This window comes from Microtus oregoni, unplaced genomic scaffold (genome assembly GCF_018167655.1).
Source record: "Microtus oregoni isolate MIOR12 unplaced genomic scaffold, Mior012 000027F_ref0000203, whole genome shotgun sequence".
NCBI classification, from domain to species: Eukaryota; Metazoa; Chordata; class Mammalia; order Rodentia; family Cricetidae; genus Microtus; species Microtus oregoni.
Window position 1 is genome coordinate 13,750,827 of NW_024543086.1, and position 22,922 is coordinate 13,773,748.

The window sequence follows — 22,922 nt, forward strand, 5'->3', positions numbered from 1 at the left end:
TATTACAGTTTATAACAGTAGCAATTACAGTTATGAAGTAGCAATGAAATAATTCTATGTTTGGGGGTCACCACAGCATGAAGAACCATGTTAAAAGGTCATAGCATTAGGAAGGTTGAGAACCCCTCTTCTAGAACCTTCCATGTGTCCAGCAGTCTGGAAACTCTCTCAGTCCTGGCCTGTAGAGTTTTGTGGAGATAATATCACACAAGCAAGAGTGCCACTAGCTTGGGTAGAGATAACCACTGGCCTGTGAGTTTGGGCACTTCTGCCCATCATCCTTGAAGCCAGAGGGAAGACCTAGAATGGAGGTCTCATCTCTGCTATCAGACAAGCAGACCTAAGGGAATTTCATTATGGCCCACTCTAAGGTAGAAATATTGGGGCATGTGGTGGTTTGAATGAGAATGGCCCCCCATAAACTCATATATCTGATGCACAACAATAGAAAGTAGTGGAGAAAGGGAGGTTTTGAGTTTCTATGACAAGCCTCAGAAAAGGGAGATTCTAGATGCTGTGCCCTGACCTATGGAGGAAGCCGCAGATGAAAACTCCCTAATTCGTATCATAGCGTTGTATATGATACTAACCAAGTGAAGAAAGAGGGGTTGCAAGCAGGGAAATGGACGAGCCAGCGTCACATGCACCGCTGTAGGATACACTGAGAAGGGCCTAGCATGTCCCTGGAAACCTTGCCCAGACGACTTTCACCTAACAGCGAGCTGGTAAAGGAGACCAGACTGAGGAGGACAAAGTAGTTGCTAGATTAGTGTCCTCAGAAGTTCCAAAAGTTGGTGAAGGCTGAGGTCCTAATACAGACTGGGGAGAGGCTTTAGGGAACAGTCACCATGGGCCCTTGGGTGGGCTCACAGGCCAGAAAATGGACATTTAGAGCAATAATGGGAAAAATTACAGGAAAATTTATAGCTGGGTAATAGCACGCTGTCTATATAATATCTTAGAGGAGACAATGGGCCAAAGAGACAGAGAAACTCTGTTTCATAACTTTTCTTTAAGTCTGATATTATTTCCAAATGGAAAGATTTTAAATTTCTAAGTATTTATGTGGGGACTCATTATGAAGAGGGAGCCCAGAGAGAGCTCAGAGTTTCTTGAGGTCACCTGTCCCAGTGTGATAAATGAAGACCTTCCCTGATTATAAGTTAAAAACAACAGAATCCACTATCAAAGGGGAAACCTTACCTTACTACGGGGTTACATTAGCAAAATGGCTGCCATCTACTGAGCTCATAAGGAACCCAACGGAGTTTCCTGGTGGTGAACTGATTAGAGAAAGAACACTTAACCAAGACTGAGCTGGGAGCGGGGACTCGTGGCACATGTGACTATTAGCCTGTATCCAACTTCCAATGCTGCAGCATGTCACACGGGCTATTTGGCAGCCCCATCTTTACTGCAGTTCCTAGAGTTGGACACCCTTTGAACGTTACCTGCTGTTCACTTGACAGGCTCAGAAAATAGGGGTTTGGCTTCATTTTCCAGGTGGTCATTGGGTCATTTGTTTGTAGGAGAGCCACTTAGAAAATAAGAAGACAGCCTTCGGTGGTGTTTGACTAGAACTCCCCAATAAAGTTAATAATCCAATGTGTTCTGTCCCATCAGCACCATCTCACGATGTTTCTGAAATGTTCCGTGCTGTTTTTAATCTTCCATGACCAAAGCTGAACATACTCCTTTGCCTTCAGCCACAGTGGGCTCCACCCCTACTTTACTCTTCCTTCTTTAGAGTCAAGGACAGGGTGGTAAAAGTGAGCCACGTGCCTGCATGTGAGAACCAAGTGCAAGAGGGCACCAGAAATTCCATAACCTAGAAAAAAATGCACTGTGGTGATACACTCCTCTCATCTCAGGACTTGGGAAACTGAGGCAGGAGAATCGCCACAAGTTTCAAGACATCCTGGACTCAGAAAAAACATACTCCAAAAATTATTTCTTAAAAAAACTTAAATATTGATGCAACAGTTAAAAATCAGTATTAATAGTATTTTTTCATCATGCAATTTTTCTTATTTTTAAATTATAAAATAGTGCATTAGATTTTGTTTCCCTTGACTCTCGGTTTTTTTAGGCACACTTCAATTTCTTCCAGTAGACGGATGCCTCACTTACCATTTTCTCTCACCCTTGCAAGAATCTCTCCCCTAGAACCCATAGTTGTGTATGAGTGTGGCAGCGTGAGGGGCAGTGGAGAACCCACCCCTTCCATAACTGGAGGCAGTGCTGGTTCTGTGGAAGGGATCTGCACACAGGGACCCTTGCATAAAGTTCCTGGTTGGAAAGTGCTGCTATTTAACTGAACCTTCACTGGCTGGCCACTTACTTTTTAAAAAAGTATATTTTACATAACACCTGAATTACATCTCATCTACCACTTGTTGGATGAGTCAAACCTTTCCTCAGCAATAGAATAAATATTGGCCATCCATGGTTCCACTAGTTACTGTGGGAACCATGGCTTTGATTGCTCAGTGGGTATGAATGTAAATCCTGAACTGAAGTGTGTGCGTGTGTGTGTGTGTGTGTGTGTGTGTGTGTGTGTGTGTGTGTGTGTGTTGGGGGTGGGAGTGCATTTGAGCCATCCCCAGCTGTCACATGCCATCTGGAGACAGAAATCAGGGACTACACCAGGGAAGCTTCTAGGAAACTGTTCAAAAGTACTAGAACAGACATTTTCTCAGGGTTGTATTAGGTTACTTTTGTCTCAGAGGTAAACAGAATTGATCCAGGAGCCCACATTGGAAAGGAACTTTAATGATCCCTGAAGTTTCTCTGAGCAACCTGGCATGCTAACCTTCTCTGTAAGTCTCGGCTCTTACATTTCCTACCTAGAATCCAAGTTCAGCACACAGCTGGTTTTGTTTCTGACCATCTTTCCTGCTGTTTTACATCCTAATAAATGATTGTCTTGCACACCTGCCAAGCCTGCGTGCCCCTCTTCCTCCAGTGTTGTTGATCCTGTTTTAATACCCTGGAAGGCACTTCCTTTTTTTGCCCATCCTGAAGGCCTCCAGCTGGGGATGGACACCTTGGATCTATTCCAAGTATATTTTGCTTTGCTTGTAAAATTATTCAACAAAACCCACAGTCCCACTTCTGGTCATTGTTTTCTGGATGACTGGATTCACCCTTTGAACTGTCTGCCCTTCCCTTCTATCTGAATAGTGGCCCCTGAGAGGTGGCTCTAACCTTTCCTGATAGGCCTTAACCCAATTTCCTTGTCCCTTAAGAAACCATCCGGTTCTTCTATCACAATTTTTGTGTAGACATCTCTGCTGCCTGCTGGTAACAATGGCTGAGTGCTAGAATTCAGAAAGGGATCGTGTGGTTTTACACTTGTTCATGTTTCAAATTCTGTCACAGGTTTGGACAGCTGCATATGGCTTGCTATTTCCCCTTTCAACTAAAGCAACATCTTTCTATGTAACCACTCAGGGGATGCTAACTAAGCAACTACTGTTTGTCAGACAGCGTGCTGAGCATGGGGAATAAAAGGCAATAGAGATGAGCTGCCCCAGAGATTGCATTTCCCAACATCCTCCAGCTTCGGTCTCCAGTACCAAGTCTTCTCAATATGTCTAGGAGGCCTTTGTCACTGGCCTAGAACCATGGCTAGTACTGTGTCTATAGTGAATTTTACTCTGAGTGTTTAAACATGGGAGTCTTCTGAAGCCCGGGGTTACTTTTTTCACTATCTGACCCACCAAGCTCATTCCACACACTGGGATGGGATCCCCCCCTTGTCTCTTGAAAATGTGACTTAGGTTCTCATTGGCTAAAAATCTTCTTCTAAGGGGTCCTATATCAAGTCTGTAGACTTTACAAGGGAAAGGCTAACCCTATCCCATGATTCTCCTGTATGTCTACATTTTTTGATATAGTTCCACATTTTAAGCAGACACTCCATAATGGATCTCCGTTGTTTGATCTTTCCATTTTCAATTAGTCAACTTCCTAGAAAGACATGCTGACACTCATTTTATATTTGATGCTCAGCCGAACCTAACCTGACACTCATTTTATATTTGATGCTCAGCCGAACCTAACGAGAAAGGTAAATCTGCTGCCATTGCATTAAACGCTACATAAAAAGCAGGTACCAACCTTGAGTGCCGCAGTGACCCCAAGGTTGTTGATGCATCTGTTTAGAACACTGCATACATTTCTCATTAAGATCGTAGGACATCCTCAGACTGGCCTGTTCAAGCGTGCTTAACTCACTGAGAGACTAGACTCTGAGGCTAGGCTTAGAGGCTCCTACTTCCTCCTCTTCCTCCTCTTCCTCCTCCTCCTCCTCCTCCTCCTCCTCCTCCTCCTCCTCCTCCTCCTCCTCCTCTAAACAGGATTTTGGGTGCACACTATCATATGTGACGTGGGCATCACATTTGGCTCGCCTTTACCACATCTGTTTTCCCCACAGACGACAAACCCGGGAGCACAAAGACTTGTTCACTGTCACATCCTTACACAAGACAAGACACATAGTGACTAGTCAGCAAGTATCTGGTTTGTATTGAGTTAAATTCTAGCTGAAATAATAAGGATGTTGGGAGTGCACAGACAGTGCCTTTGAACCCAGTGTCACCACAAACCAGCTGTGGGATCTCGATGGAAACGTCACAATTCTCTGAATTTGTCAACTGTAACTATGAAGTTACTGATGGTAACACGTAATGGGTTTCCTTTTTTGTTTCCTCTTACTGGAGAGCAACTCCTAAAAAATGTGTTTGATGTTTCCCTGGGGAAAAACACCCAGTTGGTTATCTAACACCAAGTAGTCAGGCCTGAGATCACCTACATAAAAGTAACATTATACATACTAAGCAGATATTATTTATATATCTAGGGACATTAATGCATATACACATCTATATGGAATAACAAAGAAAAATTCATGAATCTTAATGAGAGCAAGAGGGTTGCAAGGGAGATGCTGGATGTAAGGAAGGAGGCAAATGATATAGTTATACTTTTTTTAAAAAAAAACTACCATAAAACAAATAAACATACTTGTTTATTTAGTTGATAATGTCTGTACAGTATTAGTTGAGGTTCTGATAGCAGGAGAATTGGTGTTTGACAGTCCAGCAGCTTTTAGGAACATGTGGGTTCTGTTTCTAGATTTATTTATGTCTATTAGACGCTGATTGGAGGCAGTACACTCAACACATCTTCCAAAGAATGTTAAATTTCATTTGTCTTCATACTTTTCCATCTAAGTGTTGGTGACTTCAGGTGAGTGAGATGCTCTGGGATGATCCCCAAATGTTGGGTTTATTTGAACTCAATCTTTAGTTTTAATTATTCATACATGGCTTTATATTAAACTTTATGATAGGGCCATGTATTAAAATATTAATATGCTATGTAGAACCAAACACAATATCAAGAACTTTATATATGAAAATATAACAAAGAGCTTTTGCCTCAGTCCTATAGTTAAGTGTTACTGATGAACAAAATGGAGGCTTAAGTGCTTCAATAGTCCCCAGCTACAGAGCAATTCTGTGGCCGAGCCAGAATTTAATCTGTCTTGATCTAAACCTTTCGCCCTGCATCTCATCAAGGGTAAATAAAAACAGAGAGGTCCCTTATCTCTCCAGTGTGTTCATGAAAACACTTCTGGCATATTAACTGGAAAATCAGAATACAAATGTTTGCAAGCTGCATGGAGAGTCTGCAGGCAGAAGGACCTGAGCAGACCATGGAAGCATGGGAAGCTGTGTGAATCCAGAGCTTTCATAGATATGAGCTCATTTTCATATCTGGTAGTGCTTGCACAATAGATGATAGATGTTTTTCAAAAGAATTCCCTGCATAATTTAGAGGTGTAATCTGAATGGATAAAGAGATGGCTGACTTGGCTCGCTATTGCACTTTCTACCACACATTTCCCCCCGGGGGACCAGAGATGTAAGAATGCTGGCAAGGATGATACTGTTTATGTCTCTGAAGACAAGAGTCAGAAAACCAATCTCTGCAAAAGTGAAATATTTTTTCCTGCAGATAGAGCTGGTCCTTAGAGAAAAGGGGGTGCCTTCATATCTGGGTATAAGAACTATATGATCCAGTGAAGGTCAGAGAGGAATAATTATAATATCCCTAAAGTACTCCCCCATTTTGGATTATTAATATATTTGAATTCTTTCCTGGAAGACAAGGTGCAATGCCACATCCTTGTAGTTGTGTGGTAAAAACTGAAACTAAGGTGGTACATACAAGAAAAAGGTTGCTAGCATCTTTAATCTTAACAGATGTCTGGCAAATCTCTTATTTTGGCATCAAATTCTAATTGTTAAAATATCTAGTAGACTTTGGCTTATCTGCTCATTCCTTTATTGGCCTGTCTCTTTCTGTCCATCACAGACAGGTGATGTATCTATGTATGTGTTTGGTAATTACTAATATCTGAGAGTGAAGCTGAAGCATTTTCTGGGAGCTCTGCGCATCAATTCTGAGAAATAGATAGGGTTGGCTTTTATGTTCCATCCTCCCATGTTATGTTCTAATTAATGTGAGAGAGTCAAAGACAGAGAAAAGCAACCTCTTGCTTTAGGAGTCCATACTATAGCAATATTGTTGGCTAAAGTGGCAGATGCTAGAGGATATTTCCTGAGGTGCTGATTTTCAACAGATGTTGTTTTGACCATCTCATTTTCATAGATATGTGTGTATGTGGGGGGGGGGTATTGGTCCGACATCCAGGTATCTTTGAAAGGAACCAAAATAACCTCAGATCTTAAAACACAAAAGGCAGATAACTACTTCCAAACACTGAAACTCCCCAAGAAACTTTTAATGTTCTTCCAGGAATGAACACATGGGTTTGGCTCAGTAAAAACTTGATTATAGTCATCAGTTAGGTTGACCTGTTGCTGATTGAGCATTCAGAAGAAAGATTTCCTTGCCCCTGAGCTTGTTAGGGAAGGACTGGAGCCATGCATTAAATGTTAGGACAGTGTCTTGATCTTTGCAGGCCTTGTAGGTGTTGCTACAGCCTCTGTTTTATCGGTCTTTTGCTTGTAAATTTCATTTCCTTTTCCTTTGGGGGAGGGTTGGAAGGTTGTTTGTATGTTTCTTGATTTTTTTGCTTTTGTATCTTTTGTTTGTTTTTCAAGGAGTGAGAACATAAAGTTGGGTGAGTAGAGAGGTGGGGAGGACCTGGGATGAATTGAGGTAGAGAAAAACATGATTAAGATATATTGAATGAAAAAATATTTCAATTAAAAAAATCCCTAAACTGTTTTTATTTTGAAGTAGGAACACTGAAGACATAGTTAGAAATGAAGCAGCTATCTTTTTACATTAAAAATAAAAGAGGCCCAAGAAAGCATTAATAAAATTAGAAAAATTTCAATACATCAGGAAGAATAAAACTACATTCTCAAATTTATTTTCCCAAATCTACTGTAGGTATATGAGTTGATCACAGAGAGAAGATAAAATAGAGGAAACGGTGCATACTACCTAAATGCAGCAGAGGGAGTTGGGTGAGGGTGGTACTCTTGGTAATAAGGTAGGACTTGAAATATGATTTTAAAAAATACAGCCACAGTTTGGCGGTAGAGACAAAGAAAGCACATGGGACATGTCAATCCTAAGATGAAAACACCCTCTTTGCAGGATCAGGAGGAAGACATTGCACCTCTCCAAACAAGGAGAAATGCCTTTGTCTGCAAGGCTTGCTTTTCAGCACCAGGGACAGAGCACAGCAGTTCTGTAATGTCTGTAAAGACTTGGCTTTCTGGGGAAGGCTTTCATCACATCCTTTCTTAACCAAAAGAGCAATGGTGATGTGTTTGTGTAAGCGGGGAGGAAATATAATTGTTCTTCAGTGTTTTTGGTTTTTTTTTTTTTTTTTTTTTTTTTTTTTGCCTTTTCTGACCACTTCTCATGCACTTGAGATGGGCATCCTTCAGTCTTGTCCTGGTGAAAGAAGTTCAGGGCTATGATTCTAAAGCCTAAGCCTTCTTTGGCTGGCGATCTCTTTACTGGTGTAATCGATCCCTAAGTGGATTAGTTGGTGAGAGCGCTGAGTTCTTCCCAGATATAGTGTACCTAGATGTCTCCTGACTCCAGGCTTGAAGTCAGATCTGCCTAGAGGGGAAATTGTAGCAAGAGCCTGTTGTGAAATGAGACAGCCATAGGGTTTTAATTTGGGGGGTTCCTGCTGTGAGAACTCCATCAGCCATCTCTGAATGAGTTGTTGATATCTATGTTCTGCTCCTGAAGGACGGTGGGATGATTAGGGGTATTTTCACTGTAGGAAAGAGAGAAGATTTTTCTTCCCCATCTTTTGTGTGAGCTCAAACTGTGTTTCGATAGCAACTTGTATCACAAATAATAAAAACCCAGAGACAGAAATTGGGGTTCAATCTGAAAAACAGAAAAACAAAGCAGCCAAGCCACTAGAGAAGTCTTACCTCTACCAAGGCTGGGCGACTATAAACTAAGCAGACTAAGCCTCTCTCTTCTCTCATTTTATATTCCCTCTAGTGCTGAGATTAAAGGCACTATGTCTGTGACTCCCTAGTACTGGGATTAAAGACATAGGCCACCACCATCTGGATTTGTTTCTCCACTGATCTTGTGTAGCCCAGGGTAGCCTTGAACTCACAGAGATCCATCTGCCTGTCTCTCATACCCTGAGATGAGAGGTGTATGTTATCATTACCTGACCTCTAGTGGCCTTAACTTTGCTTCTGGACTTCAGGCAAGATTTATTTATTGAAATACAAATAATACAACACTACCACAGCAGCTTAAAAAAAAAAAAAACAAAGGCAAACAAACAAAAACCCCGTGTTCCCTAAAGGTTCCCTGTTCTTCACTCTATTTCAATTTCCTCATTCAAAGAAAAAAAAAACACTCCTCATTCTCTCCACCATTACTATTGCCCTCATAATAGATCCCTAATTAATTATAGAAGATCAATATCTACTTGATAGAAATCCTCACAGTTACTTATTATGTGCAAGGTACTCCTGCTAGATGTCGAACCTAAAATAATGACATAAACCCAGCTTCTACTCTCAAAAGAATTATCTGATGACTCACGATCTACTTGTTCAGGAGTGTGAGGGGGCAGGCAGGGGTGGGAATATTATAACCTGCTTCTCAGAGGAAGTCTGTTTTCTTAGTCCCCTCACCAAGGGCTGCATTGTAACAGGAGAGTTAGCTTTGAGTCAAGGATGTGTTCCTTACTATGGAGCCTCAGATGACAGAGCTCCAGGTATGTCTGGGATATGGGAGGATCTTGCTGATGTCAGCGGCACCCACACAGGTACCACAGTGTGACTAAAACTGTGCAAGGAGTGGAGACGAAAGCTGATGATGAAAGGGGCAAGAAGGAAAACTGAGGGGAGATGAAGCTCAATACTCAGCGGGAGGCTAGAGAGATGGGAGAGCAGCCTTGATGTGAGACAGGAGATTCACTGAGAAGTGGAGTGTGGAGGCATGGAAACCCCACCTTTCATAGCTTTCTGGATAAGGAGTTTCAAAGGCTTTCAGCATCATGAAGTTCCTTTGTTATCCTGTTCCCATGGATGCACGCTTTTTCAAATTTATCATCTACCAACCAAGCAGCGTGTATTAAATATTGAGTAATTTGTTTACTCATTAATAAAAATCAATGTTACATAAGCACTATTCTGAGTTTTCTGACCACCAAGGTTAAACAGGTTGCCTTGTTCATTGTGTTCGCTCATTACAATGAATCTTGACATTTTCAGCAGCCCATGCAAGAATATTGATGAGGAAGGAGTATGCACTTCTGTTAACTTTCTGGGACTATTACAAATAACCCACAGAGCCCCATTTTTATGGTAGAGAGCTCAGAGGGACCCATGGCTGCAGGGCCATTTGCTCTTTTGATTCACTTTGCAATTAAGTTTTAAGAATTTATATTTCAGAGCAGCTTAGATAAAGAAGCCTGGAGTATTTGGACATAAATGGTTAATCAGCATCAAAATATGAAACAAATAATTGAAACTAATAATTGCTTAAATAACTATTTAAAGATGAATAGTACATTAGCTAATACTCAATTACTACTCAATTCTTGCGTGATTGTATTGATTATCTTTTTACTGGAGGGAATTTTCTTTTTAGTAGGCTTGATTTGTGTGAGACGGGCTTTCAAATTAAGTCTGTCTATGCCTGTTGCTTTGCCCAGGGAATTCTGAAATGGATAGCAAGAAGCGCAGCCTCAAATTTGAAGTCCAATGAGCCTGTTCTTAGAGTGAAACAGTTGGGATTGAAGATCCCCTGGTCATGTAATACTTGTTATTCTTTATTGTGGATAAGCTATCAACTTTACAAGATTATTCCTCCTCCTCCTCCTCCTGTTGTTGTTGTTTTCTCCTCCTACACTTATACAATGTCTCACCATATAGCTCTGGCTGTCCTGGAACTCAATATGTAGACCAGGCTGGCCTTGAACTCAAAGAGATCTACCTGTCTTTGCCTCCCAAGTGCTGGAATTAAAGGCTTGCATCACCATACCCAACTGCAACAAGATTCTTGATTTGGGGGTCATTTACTTTGCTGCTTTGTTTGGATATGATAAATAGTGAAGTTTGGCTATAATTAGCTAGCACAGGAAGCAACGAAGAGTTGTAACCAGAAAGACAAGAATTTTCCTCCAGCTCTATCACCAGAGCTCTGTGCCTGGACCAGCTCTATACATCTCTGTTCCCTCACTTGTACCATGGGAAGAGCCAATGTAGAAAATATGCAAGCTTGTTCTCAGGATTCACAGATATGGAGTGCCTGGTGCATATCAACTGCTCAGTATAAACCAAATGATAATAAGTGGAATGGATCCCATTTTCCACTTTAAAATAAGATGGTACTTAACTCTGGCATGTTTGTCAAGATGCATTGAGATAATTATACAGCCTACAGTCCATTGCCTGAAATTCAGTCAGAATTTAACAAATGATAGTTGTGGTCTTTATTCAGTCCCAGTAAGTGACTCTTATTTTGAAGAACAGAGCACAAATTAGAGCTTGTCTGATGTGCATACTGGCATATGTGGCTTCGTCTATCCGGATTCAATTCATTCATCAGCATTAAGATGTTAGAGTTACGTGTTTAGAAAGGTTTGAATTTTTTTTCTGCTTCTCTAGTCTACAGGTTGGAGATTCCAGTGTGTCTTAATAAAAACCCTCAAAAAACAGCATTCAAGATCTGCATAAAAGCATGAATTTGCTCTAAGCACGGCGAGGTTTGCATTGTTGTTGAAAGTGATGGTTTTGTTTTGTGTGTGTGTGTATGTGTGTTTTAAATCTGTCAGGAAATGGAAGCTAAAAGCATTTGGTAAATGGAATAAAACATTTAGTAACTGTGCCATTTAAAAAAACAGAAAAGTTAACTCACATTGCTTTAAACTTCTGTCAGGTGAGTGATGTTTAACGGTAGTGACCAGTGTGTGAGCCTGGGGTTACATCTGTAGCCCCATGTGGGAGCCCGGGGTTACATCTGTAGCCCCAGTGAGGGTGGGAGATCTCAGAGCAGGGGGCAGGGAGCCCACAGCACTTCACAGCCCTGAAAGGGACAATGAGGGCTGCCACAGTGCATTGCAGCCCCTGAGATGGATCCACTGTCTCCTGGGAGTTCATTTTCTTAGTGGTACAGGCTGCCCTTTGTCACTCAGTTACAGAGAAAAGAATTATCTTTCTTCTAGTGTCAACTATTGTGAAATTTTTCAATGAGCCCTAGCAAGTAAAAATTTTCCATTGGCTATCATATCTATATATCCCTCTTTCTCCTTCTCAGGCATCAGTATTAACAATTTCATGCATTTCCCCAGAATTTTTGGTAAAAAGTGAGCTATCTTTTTATAAAGTGGTGCATTGCAGTCAATTATAGAATGCACCAAGAGTCTCTTTCCAAATCAAGGTATATTTACTGCCTAGTCCATTGTATAGATTAGATACCATTCATTGAATGGGTCTGCTGACTTAGGACTCTTATATGACTTACTACCCGAGGACATAATCAGGGGGATATTTTACAAACACACGTGTGCGTGAATGTATCTATCTATCTATCTATCTATCTATCTATCTATCTATCTATCTATCTTCAGATAGATTTGAAGAGTGACATAGCTTCCCCTAATGCCATATCCCTTCAGAGAAGCATTCCTAGATGGGTAGATGGTGGGTAACTACAAGCCCGGACTGAACTCAAGCAGGCCAGGACTAGAGGGGACAAGCCTGGACTGGAATCAGGCAGGCTGGGACTGGAACTGGGTAGGCTGAGACTAGGACTTGGATTGACATCTCTTTAATGTGTGACCAAATCCAGAGCCTCATTTTCCTCGTCTGAACATCTGGAATATAGAAGCATTGCCTTTCTTTCACGGGTGTGTGCAGGACTCCCCTGCTCACAGGAGACTGGGTACCCGCATGCTAGAGAGTGTTGAGCTGCACCGCAGTAAGCTTTGCACGTAGGGGTGGCAGATTGAGCAAATATCTTCAAAGTATCAGAAGAATGTGCAGTGAAGTAAAACCTCAGAAAACATTTGCTGTCTGGGTTAGAACTAGGAAGAATTTCCCAGAACACCTTTGGCAGTGCGGAAGCGTTGCATCTAACGTTTAGACGAGGAAACTGAGGCCTAGAGAGCCAGGTTTGTTTAGGGCAGAAACAGACAAGGGAAGAGCATGGCTAGTGGCCACTCTGCAGTCTCTGCCATGACACATTGTTGAAAACAGTTGCAATTGAATCTTGGAGGGCTAAAGGCAGCATCACACTTGGAACCATTGGAAGACCTTGGACCAGCTGGAAAAGACCCTGGATCTGTGTAGATCATTCTCAGACAAGTCACTGAGCTAGCTAATAATCCTGATGGTTTGCAGAGTAGAGCCTTATAGTAAGTAAAATGAGACCTTTAATGAGTTGGCAAGTCTACACGTAGAGATTTTGATATGTAGTGAGACCTCAAACCATGTTAGCTGACAATGTCAGAATTAGAGCCCATGCCTTTTTCCCCCTTCCTTTGACCATATCCTTTGCTACTGACTGTAGATTTCTCTTCCCACAGAAGGCTAGTTTAAGCACAATTCTCATACAGATAGTGTCCAAATTTAACCCAGAAAATGGGCCGTGACCCTATGAAGCCACAGATGTGGCACTGCTGCCCCCTTAACCCTGACCTCTACCGCACTGAGCCCCCTTTAACTGCAGCTCCTTCTGCAGCTTGCATTCCAAAGTCAGGTGTTGATCTGACAAACTCTTTGAGGATAGTATCTAATTAAGTTAGGAGGAAAAGGGAGAAACTACCAAATCAAACCTCAAATTCATGAAAAATCGTATCTCTAGTGGTGGCCAAAGGTAGTGAGAAACATGAGTTTGTGCTAGAGGGTACCTATAGCTATGACTATCTCTTCTAAGTCGGGGATTTTCTTTTCAAGTGAGTGGGATTCTAAGAATGAAATTGGAAAGGCCTCCTATTTAAGAACACAGCTAAAAAAGATGCTAGCAGCCATGTATTACAACTGTCCCTGGGAGAATGCATTCATATTCTCTCTCTCTCCTCTCCGTCTCCCCCCCCCCCTCTCTCTCTCTCTCTCTCTCTCTCTCCATCTCTCCATTTAGATTTAATGCTGTATATATGATCTCTTGTTCTTCATCTTGTCTCTAGCCCCAGCCTTTGGAGGTGGGGTACGGTACTGGGGAGACAGATGAGTCCCCGAAGCACTTAGGCCTGAATGGATGAGCTCTGGGTTCAGTGAAAGACTGTCTCAAATAATAAAGTGATAAAATGAAATAGAAAGTTATTGAGAAACCTTCTGGCCTTTATGGGTACAAACACATATGTGCACACACAGTGCAGACTCCCACTGCAATGCATAAATGCATACATAGATACATGTGTAGGTATACATGTATACTCATATACATGCACACATATATACACATACACATATAAACACATACATGCACATAAACACAAAGAAATAGGAATTGATCATGGCTTGCAGCTCAGATGAAAGGGCATGCATGTGTTTAAAACTTTTAAATATTAAAAATTGATCAAACCATAATTATAATCTAAAGGTCAGGCAGAATGGTAGGCTACGTGGGCCTGATGAGGAAGAGAATGAAGTACTCATCTTTCAAGCCAGACATTTAACACATAAGGCCACCGTCAGGTTCAACAGGAATTCTGGACAAATGGCATCTGTGGTGCCTATTAGCATACCAAAATGCATGCAGGCCTCCAGGCTCTCTTGTCAACACAAATGCCTTTTAGAGTCCATGCTGGCATCCTGGCTCTTCTCACCCTGCCCCTACCATAAACTTCTCCAACTCACCGGCTTCCCTTCCCCCAGTCTCTCAATTCCCCTATAACCTTGCCAGTTTGGCTATATGCTGTCTTGGTGCTCACCCTCTTTTGTCCTTCTCTCTTGCTCTCCCCTCTTTTGGTCTCCTGTGGCCTCACTCTCTTCATCTTCTCTCCCCGTCTCCCCCACCCTCCCTCATGGCTCAGACCAGCCTGATAGTCATGTTCAGTTTGCTGCTTTCTCTGTTCTGGACTCCTTCAGAAGCCTCTGACTGTTTCTTCCCTCATATCTACAATAAAATCCTTCCCCTTGTCCATACCTTGGAGGACTGATGTCCTTGGTGTAAATAGATAGGAGATAGGAGGAAAACTGTTTTAAAATGGAAATGTAAACCTGTCATAGGTGACATACTCAGAAATACCAGAGTCACAACTCTAGCAACGGGAATAATGAGGAGTCGGTGGTAAAGGAGAGACCCAGTATTTCATTGTTTTGTTTGAAATAGATTTTTTTTAGAAATTCTAAAAACTATATGCATTTCTAATTTTCATAAAAATCATTAACATTTTATATAGCTACCCATTGTAAGTGTTCAGCATCCCTTGTCTCAAAGTAGAATTCTCAAAGTGTTAAAAAAAAAATCAGGTTATCCATCTACAAGCTGGCATATGCCAAGGTTTTATTTCATTGATAAAATAGGAAACAAGACAAATAAGAAATAAGTTGATTAAAAGCATCTGAACCCTGGTGCCTGGAGAGATGGCTCACTGGTTAAGAGCATTTCCTGCCTTTCAGAGGACCTGGGTTTAGTTCCCAGCATCCAGACTGTGACTCATGATCTTCTGTTACTACATCCTCTTCTGCCTTCCAAGGGCACCAGCCTTCACATACACAGAGACACACATAAATAAAAATAAAATAAATCTTTAGCAAAAGGATAGAGCCCTGATCTTTTGTGAGAGAAGAGTTGGAACGTTGCCACCGGGTCTCAGGCAGGTGATGTTAGCACAGAGTAATAATGCCATATCCTTTTCCAAAGCAATGAACCGACACCAAATGCTATCTTTCACGTGGTGGCCTCTCACCCCCATAGAATTCTCAAGCTCTGCAGAGAAATAAACGTTTGCTATCTAATCAGCTGTGGATGGTCTGTCAGAACTGTATTTCCCGAGAGAGGCCCCTCGGTTGATTTTTATCAGAAATGTTCTATTAAAGTGTCATGTAATCCTTGTTTTGCTTTCTTTTTTAAGTTTTGTGGGTTTATTTTTTCTTGCACATTTGCCATGAATCTAACCTCGAAAGCCAATGAGACACTATTAACCTGCTGCCTGCTCTGACCTGAGAGGACTCTCCCTGTCAAAAGGGCTATGGTGACACATGCCTTTAACCCCAGCACTCTGGAGGCAGAGGCAGGAAGATCTCTGAATTCAAGGCTAGTCTGGGCTATAGAGTGTGTTCCAGGACAGCCAGGGCTACACAGAGAAACCCTTTCTCAAAAAAAAAAAAAAAACCCAACCAAACAAGGGGATATGGGTGTCCACATGAATGAAAGAGCAGCGTTACAAATGTTCACACCAGAGGGAGAGTTTCCAGTTGGTTTCACAGACGGTTGAAAGAAAGACCAAAAAGGCCCCTCCTATAATTGGATTTGGGTTGCAATTCAGAGTTTTGTTTGGGTTCTTTTGACTTCAACTCACCTCATAGGTGATATGATCTCATGTTCTGAGGATACTGTTCTATATTTCAAAACACCAAAGGTTTTGGGTAACTCAGAAAGGTGGGTTGGTCCCACCCTAGCCTAGTCACCCCCAACTCTCTCCTCTTCCTACTGCGCTTGTGCAAGAGAGATCAATTAGAGTCCCTTCCAGAGATCATAGCTTATAATTATTAAAAGAAAAAGATCACTGCAATTTGCAATGTGTTTAGGTTGGGTGGATTAATTTCTTTGCCAGGGCCATAATAGGAAGACTGATTTTGTCATTTCAATTACAAGGCACCGTTTAGTTTGGGCCTGGAAGACACTTCCGTTGGGTTAGCCTCCACTTGCCTGGCACTGGAGCAATTAAGAGCGGCTGATTTGTGGCTGCACTTTTATGGTTTAGCACAGGTTTATCATCTTGAAGGTTTTCCATTTGCATAGAAGCTATACATTCTTTGGGTGACATTTCCATATCAGGCAGGGTTTATATTATGCATTGCCTCAGACTGCGCTTTCTGCTACGTGCAAGGAATCTGCAAGTTTGGCCAAGGGTGCTGATGCAGACCAAGGGGATGTGGAGTCCCAGCAGCTGCTCAGTCCTTTTTGCAGGTGGACACTCTGAAACTCTGGGGATGGAGGGCTTTCCCTTAGTCCCTAATTGATGCTTCAAATCAGTAACCTCAAGTTTTTGATCTTGGCCACGTTCATACATATAGAAACCGCAATACAGAGAAGAAAAGCGATTTGCCCAAGGTCACCCAGCTCAGATTAGGAAAGGTGGGATGCAAAGTCACATCCAGAGTGGAGTCCACCTGATCTCAGAGCACTCTCTGAGACTGTCTCCTCCACCTGATCTCGGAACACTCCCTGTGACAGTCGCTGCAGTGGGGACTTTCAGAGAGAGCGAATAGAAGGGGATGGGTTTGCACTTTAAATACCAAGCTTCCCGAACCGTCTAATTGATGCTCTTTGGACTAAAAAGAAATGGATGTTTAAAAGAAGCCAGGGTCAGGAGGTCTAGAGGAAAGGGGTACTTTTAATATCTATTTTTGTAAGGCAAGAGATGTAATCCTGGGGGAAAGTACACTGTGTGGAGGCCATTATATAAATTTGATGTGATTGTGAAGGAATGAAGAAAAGATAAAAGAGTAATGAATACACAGCCCTGAAGATATTCTAAGAGAAGAAAGATCAGAAGTCACGGAAGGAAGTAGAAGTTGGCCCAATTGAAAACAGTATCTCCATCTTGGCAGACTGGGGAAATTAATGAAGCCTCAGCAGCAGACAGAGATCTTGGACCCTGTCCTCACTGAAAAGTTTCTGGACCCCAATAACCCTCTCCACCGACACAAAAATCCAAATCACACCAAATCAAACCGAATTAGAAAAAGCCAAGGTTTAATGGATACAAACACACCTGAATGGTTTTTCAGTCTTCCGGAGAGAGACAGGAGAGAAAGACCCCAAAACCATGTGTTTATTCTTTGGGGGACAGTTTAAATACCCTTTGGGAGTGATCTTAAACATCTCTGGGGAGGGATCATCGTTTGGTGTGCTTTCAGGGAACAGAGTTTGGACTGAGGCAACTCCCAGGGATGGGGGCTTGGGATGGAACTTCCACCCTAACATTCCAGACTCTTTGAATATATGGATGCCAGGGGCTGGGGCAAAGCCTATACACAAACACTCAGTGGGAGTGAAAAGAGGCAGGCTGGAGCCATACTGCTAGATTCGACATTTCCCCCAGAGTTCCTTCCTAAGTAACCCCCAGACAAGTTCCCTAGCCTTTCTGAGCTCCCATCTCTTCAGTCTGAAGAGTGGCAATCGTAATGTTGCTTTTCTTGATGAAAGAATGGGTGTTTAGCTGAGTACAAGGTGTTTAGTTAGTACTCAAAAACATTAGTTCTCTGTGCTGTAACCACGAATGATATATTTATGTGATACAAGCTATAGGTGACATATACAAGTGATGTCGGCAGAAAGAATTATAAAAATGAAGAAGTCAGGAGACGGTTTCCCTGTCCCTCCCACCCTTGAACCTTGGGAGGTTATAGAGTGGAGAGTGGAGAGTTTAAGTCTAGACAAAGACTGAGGTCTGCCTTGGCTTGATGCAACCAGAGAACCTATGGTACGCGTGATCTATATCTGGTTACTCCTGTCTGTGTCTTTGGAAGAGTGAGCTGACCCAGTGTCACAATATAACAGTGATATTTCTCACTGCATTGCAGGCCTTCACCTATGACCACATCCAAGAGATCATGGTCCAGCTGCTGCGCACAGTGAACAGGACAGTCATCACGATGGGCCGCGATCACGTTTTAATTGTGAGTAAACACTTCTTCCCGTCTAACAACCTTAAATTCTTTAAAGTCTCAGAGTGGATTTTTCTGGATACATTTGTTGAATGTCGTTGCTTTGTTTTTTTGCAATAAAGGATCAGGATTTTCCCATATGAGTTGGAAGTATATAAAAGTTACCTCAAGTTGTCAAACTAAGGTATGACTTAGGGTTTGGCGAGTATACCAGCAGGAGTAGGGTATCTCTAGTCAGCAGAGAGAAGGGAGAGAGGGCTTTTATAAGTGAACAAGGTAGAATGTTCCAGACTTGTCTACCTTTTCTCTTGGCCTTATTGAAGAGGTGTTTTGGCCCAGGGTTCTATGGGCTTGGTTTTCTAAGTGGTCTTACTGTGTGAACTCCACCTATGTTAGATCTTAGGCAGTCGACAGGCAGTCCGTATATCTAGAAATTAACTCTTAGCTGCACTATAGAATTTCTGGTGAATAAAGTCAGCATTCCTCAGGTACTTGTAAAACTGGTTCCCATCTGCCAAAAGGAATCACTCCTCTGGCCTCTGGCAGAAAGGACAAATGGCTCCATTGGCATTCACCTGTGGTTGCTTATCAAAGCCTGTGTTGGCCTCCAGGCTTCCTGGGCCCTACCTATGACTACTTGTTGTATACTTCAAAGCCCCCACAGTAGAATCCCAGCATCCTGGCCTTTCTCTCTTCCCAGGCTTCTCTCCTCCCAGATGCCCTTTATAAGGGCAAGCTTCCCCCTTCCCCCACCCACACCAGGCTGTTGTCTCCTCTTGCAGATAACCCTGGCCCTGATTAGCTTATTTCTCTTTATGCTTTGGACTCTTCCAGATGCCTCTGGATATTTTCACTCTTTTACCTACAACAAAAACCTTCCCTTAGCCATACCATCGAGCGGTCATGTCAGCAGTCTCTTTACTGCACCCTCTCACACACAGAGTGTTAAGTTTAAATTCCTGGTCACTGGGGATCTGACACCGCTGCTGTAATAAGCTATCCAGGTTTATTCTGAGCATATCATTCCTGGGAGGCCCCAGGGAAAGTTAAGGAGACCATGTGTTTGTTCTCTGAGAGGCAGTTTAAATACCCTGTGTGAGTTGTCTTGAGTATCTCTGGGGAGGGGTCATCAGTTGGTGGGCTTTCTCAGGGGTGGAGATTGGACTGAGGAAGCTCCAGGGGAGGAGGTTGGCGTAGAGCTTCCATCTGAACATTCCAGACTCTTTGGATATATGGCTGCAAGGGGCTAGAGTGAAGCCTTCACCCAAACATTCCAGACTCTTTAGGTATAGGGACACTGGTTCATGTCTGGTTGCTTCCTGCAGACACAGGATGATGTGGGGAAGTGGAGAGTTGGGAGTTGGTGGACTCACACTCAGCCGGAGGTGTGACTGGAGAGACATCCAGTTAACTGCAGTCCTGGAGACCTCAGGCATCTGTTCTTGAGGGAGATGAGAAGGCAGGTTGCTAGGAGAAAAAAATAGGTTGTTATTATCAGCCTTATGACAGGGCTAGCCATGGGAAGGGTGAATAACTGCTAGAAAGAAGTGCCCTGGTTGTTCAGGAAAGGCAAGGGTGAACGAGTGAGACATGAGAGCAGATATGCCCTTGAAAACCAGATTTCAGTTGCTGGGTAGGTACCCATTTGATTCTGGAGAGGTGGTACCAATGGTGAAGTCCCAGGGGCTGGTGCTGGAGCTGGTGCTATCTGGAGAACTGGTCTTGGCCCAGGCAGAAGGAAGGAACCTGCAAAATTCACTCGAAAATGGTTGGGTCAAAATAGGCTCCGCAGACTGTTACTTTTCGCCGGATCAGATTTGTTGATACGACAGCAGAACTTCTCCCAGGAACCTGCAGGTAACATCCAGAACCTGTTAATCCTGGACTATGAAGCCCATGAATGAGGCACGCCTGTCTTTTTTTAGCAGTAAATTTAACTCATGTGGTAGTGAGCTACCAGTACCTTAACTCATCAAACACCATCCGACAGATCTAAGAGGGATAGACAAATGAGCAGAGGCGAGACAACATTTTTTTCCAGCTACTCGGGCAATCCCAAGTCTCTCTGTGGTCTTTGGTGAACACTAGTCTCAGAAGCAGTACTCACCTTTAGCTGCTCAGCCCAGGAGGCCTGACAGATTTTCCTGTGGTGGTAGGGTTTAGTTTATCTGTCTTGGCAGGATGGGTCAATCGATTTCCCTACATTCCCTTAGTGTCATCCAGTCCAGGCAGCTGATGAGGTGAAAGGCTGGTTTTCGCCGTGTGTGGCTTTGCCGTATCCAAAGGCAAGCCTCCAGAAGGCAGCTCTGTAGCCATACATCTTCTTGGAGGAACTATAGGATGCTGCAGGAGCTGGCATATCTCTCTCTCTCTCATAAGTTCTTTCATTTAATGCCATACTCTCAGACCTGTGCTAATTTGGAAAGAATTTTTCTGCATGAACACTCTATTCTGAAGCAGGGAAGGCTGCTGCTCTGTGATGTCACTATCTTGTCTCCCAAACAAAATAAAACAAAAAGAATAAACAAAAAAACCTGTCACTAACACTGTGGTATCTCCCCATCTTGCTTTAAGTAGGGTTCAAACTCTGAGACCCTTACAGGGACCAGTTCCTAACAGAGATGGGCACTCCTAACCATGCCACTCCTCTACTCAAACCCACTGGCAGTTTCTCATCTCAGGTAGAAAGAAGATTCAAACCACTGTCCTCTCTGGATGCCTCTACCTCTTGTTCGTTCCCTTACATGTTCCTCCTACACATGAAACAAAATTCTACTGGTGTCTGCATGCCAGTTCTCTCACTGGATCGCTCCAGGAATCACCTAGTCACAGAGGCTTCCTGGTCCTGAAGCCAGGCACAGCACTTGGATCCCTCCGTGCGCTTCAAACGCTGTAACGTGGATCTGTATCTTTGTCAGTAGGTTTTCCCTGTGCTTTATTGGGTTGCAGTCTTGCTCTCACTGTGAAAGTGTAAGTCCAGGGAAGTGACTTATTTTGAATCCCTGTTGTGTTTCTGAGTCTGATAACATCACCCAGCAGAGTAGGTGCTCAATAAATACAGAATAAAGATTTGAATGAATGAGTGAACGAACGAAGTGCACCAACCAGATACACTAATGTGCAAAGAACGGTACTCAGCTCAGACTGACTGGCGCCATGCTAGATAGGATCATGACAGTTAACAGAATTCCCTCTTCCCTGAGATAATAATCACCCTGTGTGCTTTGTGATGGCTCCTGGACATAGGGCCTGCCTTAGAGTGTGGTTGCTATAGCCAGTGACTTTCCATCAGAGGAAACTGATTTTCCCTTTCCTAGCAGTTATCAGCTGCACATAGTTTCCTGGTTGGGGTGGGACTTTGTGTCTACTTGTCCCTTTCAGGAGTCGGGTTTGGCTGTCTTGAACCTGTGTTGTCACTGTCTCTGAGCTCATATAAGCATGGGTCATGTTGTGTCCAGAAGAGACTGTTTCCTTGGTTGTTACCCATCGTCTCTGGCTCTTACCACTCTTTCTGCCTCCCCTTCCACAAAGATCCCTGAGCCCTGAGGGGAGGGGTTTGATGACAACACCCCAATTAGGACTCAGTACTTTGAAGTCTCATTCTGCACATCATCCCGCTTGTCGGCCAACACCAAACAAACCCCATGGGTTGTTTTGGTGGTGGGGGTTTGTCTCATTTTGTTTTGTTTTAACATTATTTTTATCTTCTTGGGTTTTTTTTGGCTGTTTTGATTTTCTTTATTTTTTGAGACAGAGATAGAAAACATGAAGTTGAAAGGTAGGATCTAGGAAAGGTTGGAAGAGGGAAAAGCATGTTCGAAAAATTTTAATTAAGAAATACTGTGTGTAAAATTTCCTAACATTTAAGTACCGACAGATTATGATCCCCTAATAACTGGTTCCAGCTTTCCAAACACAGAGTGGGATCTCTGTTTTACTGTGGTGTGGAAGGAGCCAGGGTGGGGATATCCAGTGACAGCGGCTTCATGGATACAAGGCCCAAGTTACCAAATATTGTTCTAACAGTGTCTGGGGAGACTGGTTCCTGAAAGGAGCCCGAGTGCCACAATCCTTTCTGATTTGGGCTCTGTCTACTGCTTATTTACTCCCTATGCCTGGTCATGGACTGTGTGTCATATACATCCAAAGGAGCAAGGCTGGGCTAGAAGAGAGCTTCATATGCGTGAGGACCAGGACTCCATGCCCCAGCACGCAAAGATGATAGACAGACTAGATAGATAGATAGATAGATAGATAGATAGATAGATAGATAGATAGATAGAATAGACAGACAGACAGACAGACAGACAGACAGACAGACAGACAGATGAAAACTGAAAATTTGGTGGCGCCCATAGAATGTTGCAGTAGCCAGGAGTTCCTGCTTCCCTGTGCTGCACAACCTCGTCAATGGTCTGCCATTTTTCTCATTTACCATCCTTCCAGTGCTGAAGTACCACCGTTTCTTTTTGAGTTAGAAGCCTCCTATGTGTGATTCCCGGAGCGCACCTTAGATAAGCATTTTATGACTCTCCTAATCTTTATTCCTTTTCTTTAGAATGAACCTGAAGGTGATCATCAATCCATTTTGGCTCATTCTGT

General features: G+C 42.8%; 1 protein-coding gene across 1 annotated transcript in view; it reads left to right on the forward strand.

Annotated features, from left to right (window-relative positions):
• Positions 1-22,922, forward strand: part of Dock2 (dedicator of cytokinesis 2) — a 406,844-nt gene that overhangs the window by 173,114 nt on the left and 210,808 nt on the right. The window contains exon 27 of the mRNA XM_041676225.1: positions 18,237-18,332. Within this exon, the coding sequence (XP_041532159.1) occupies positions 18,237-18,332 (96 nt within the window). The remainder of the gene's footprint in view (positions 1-18,236; positions 18,333-22,922) is intronic.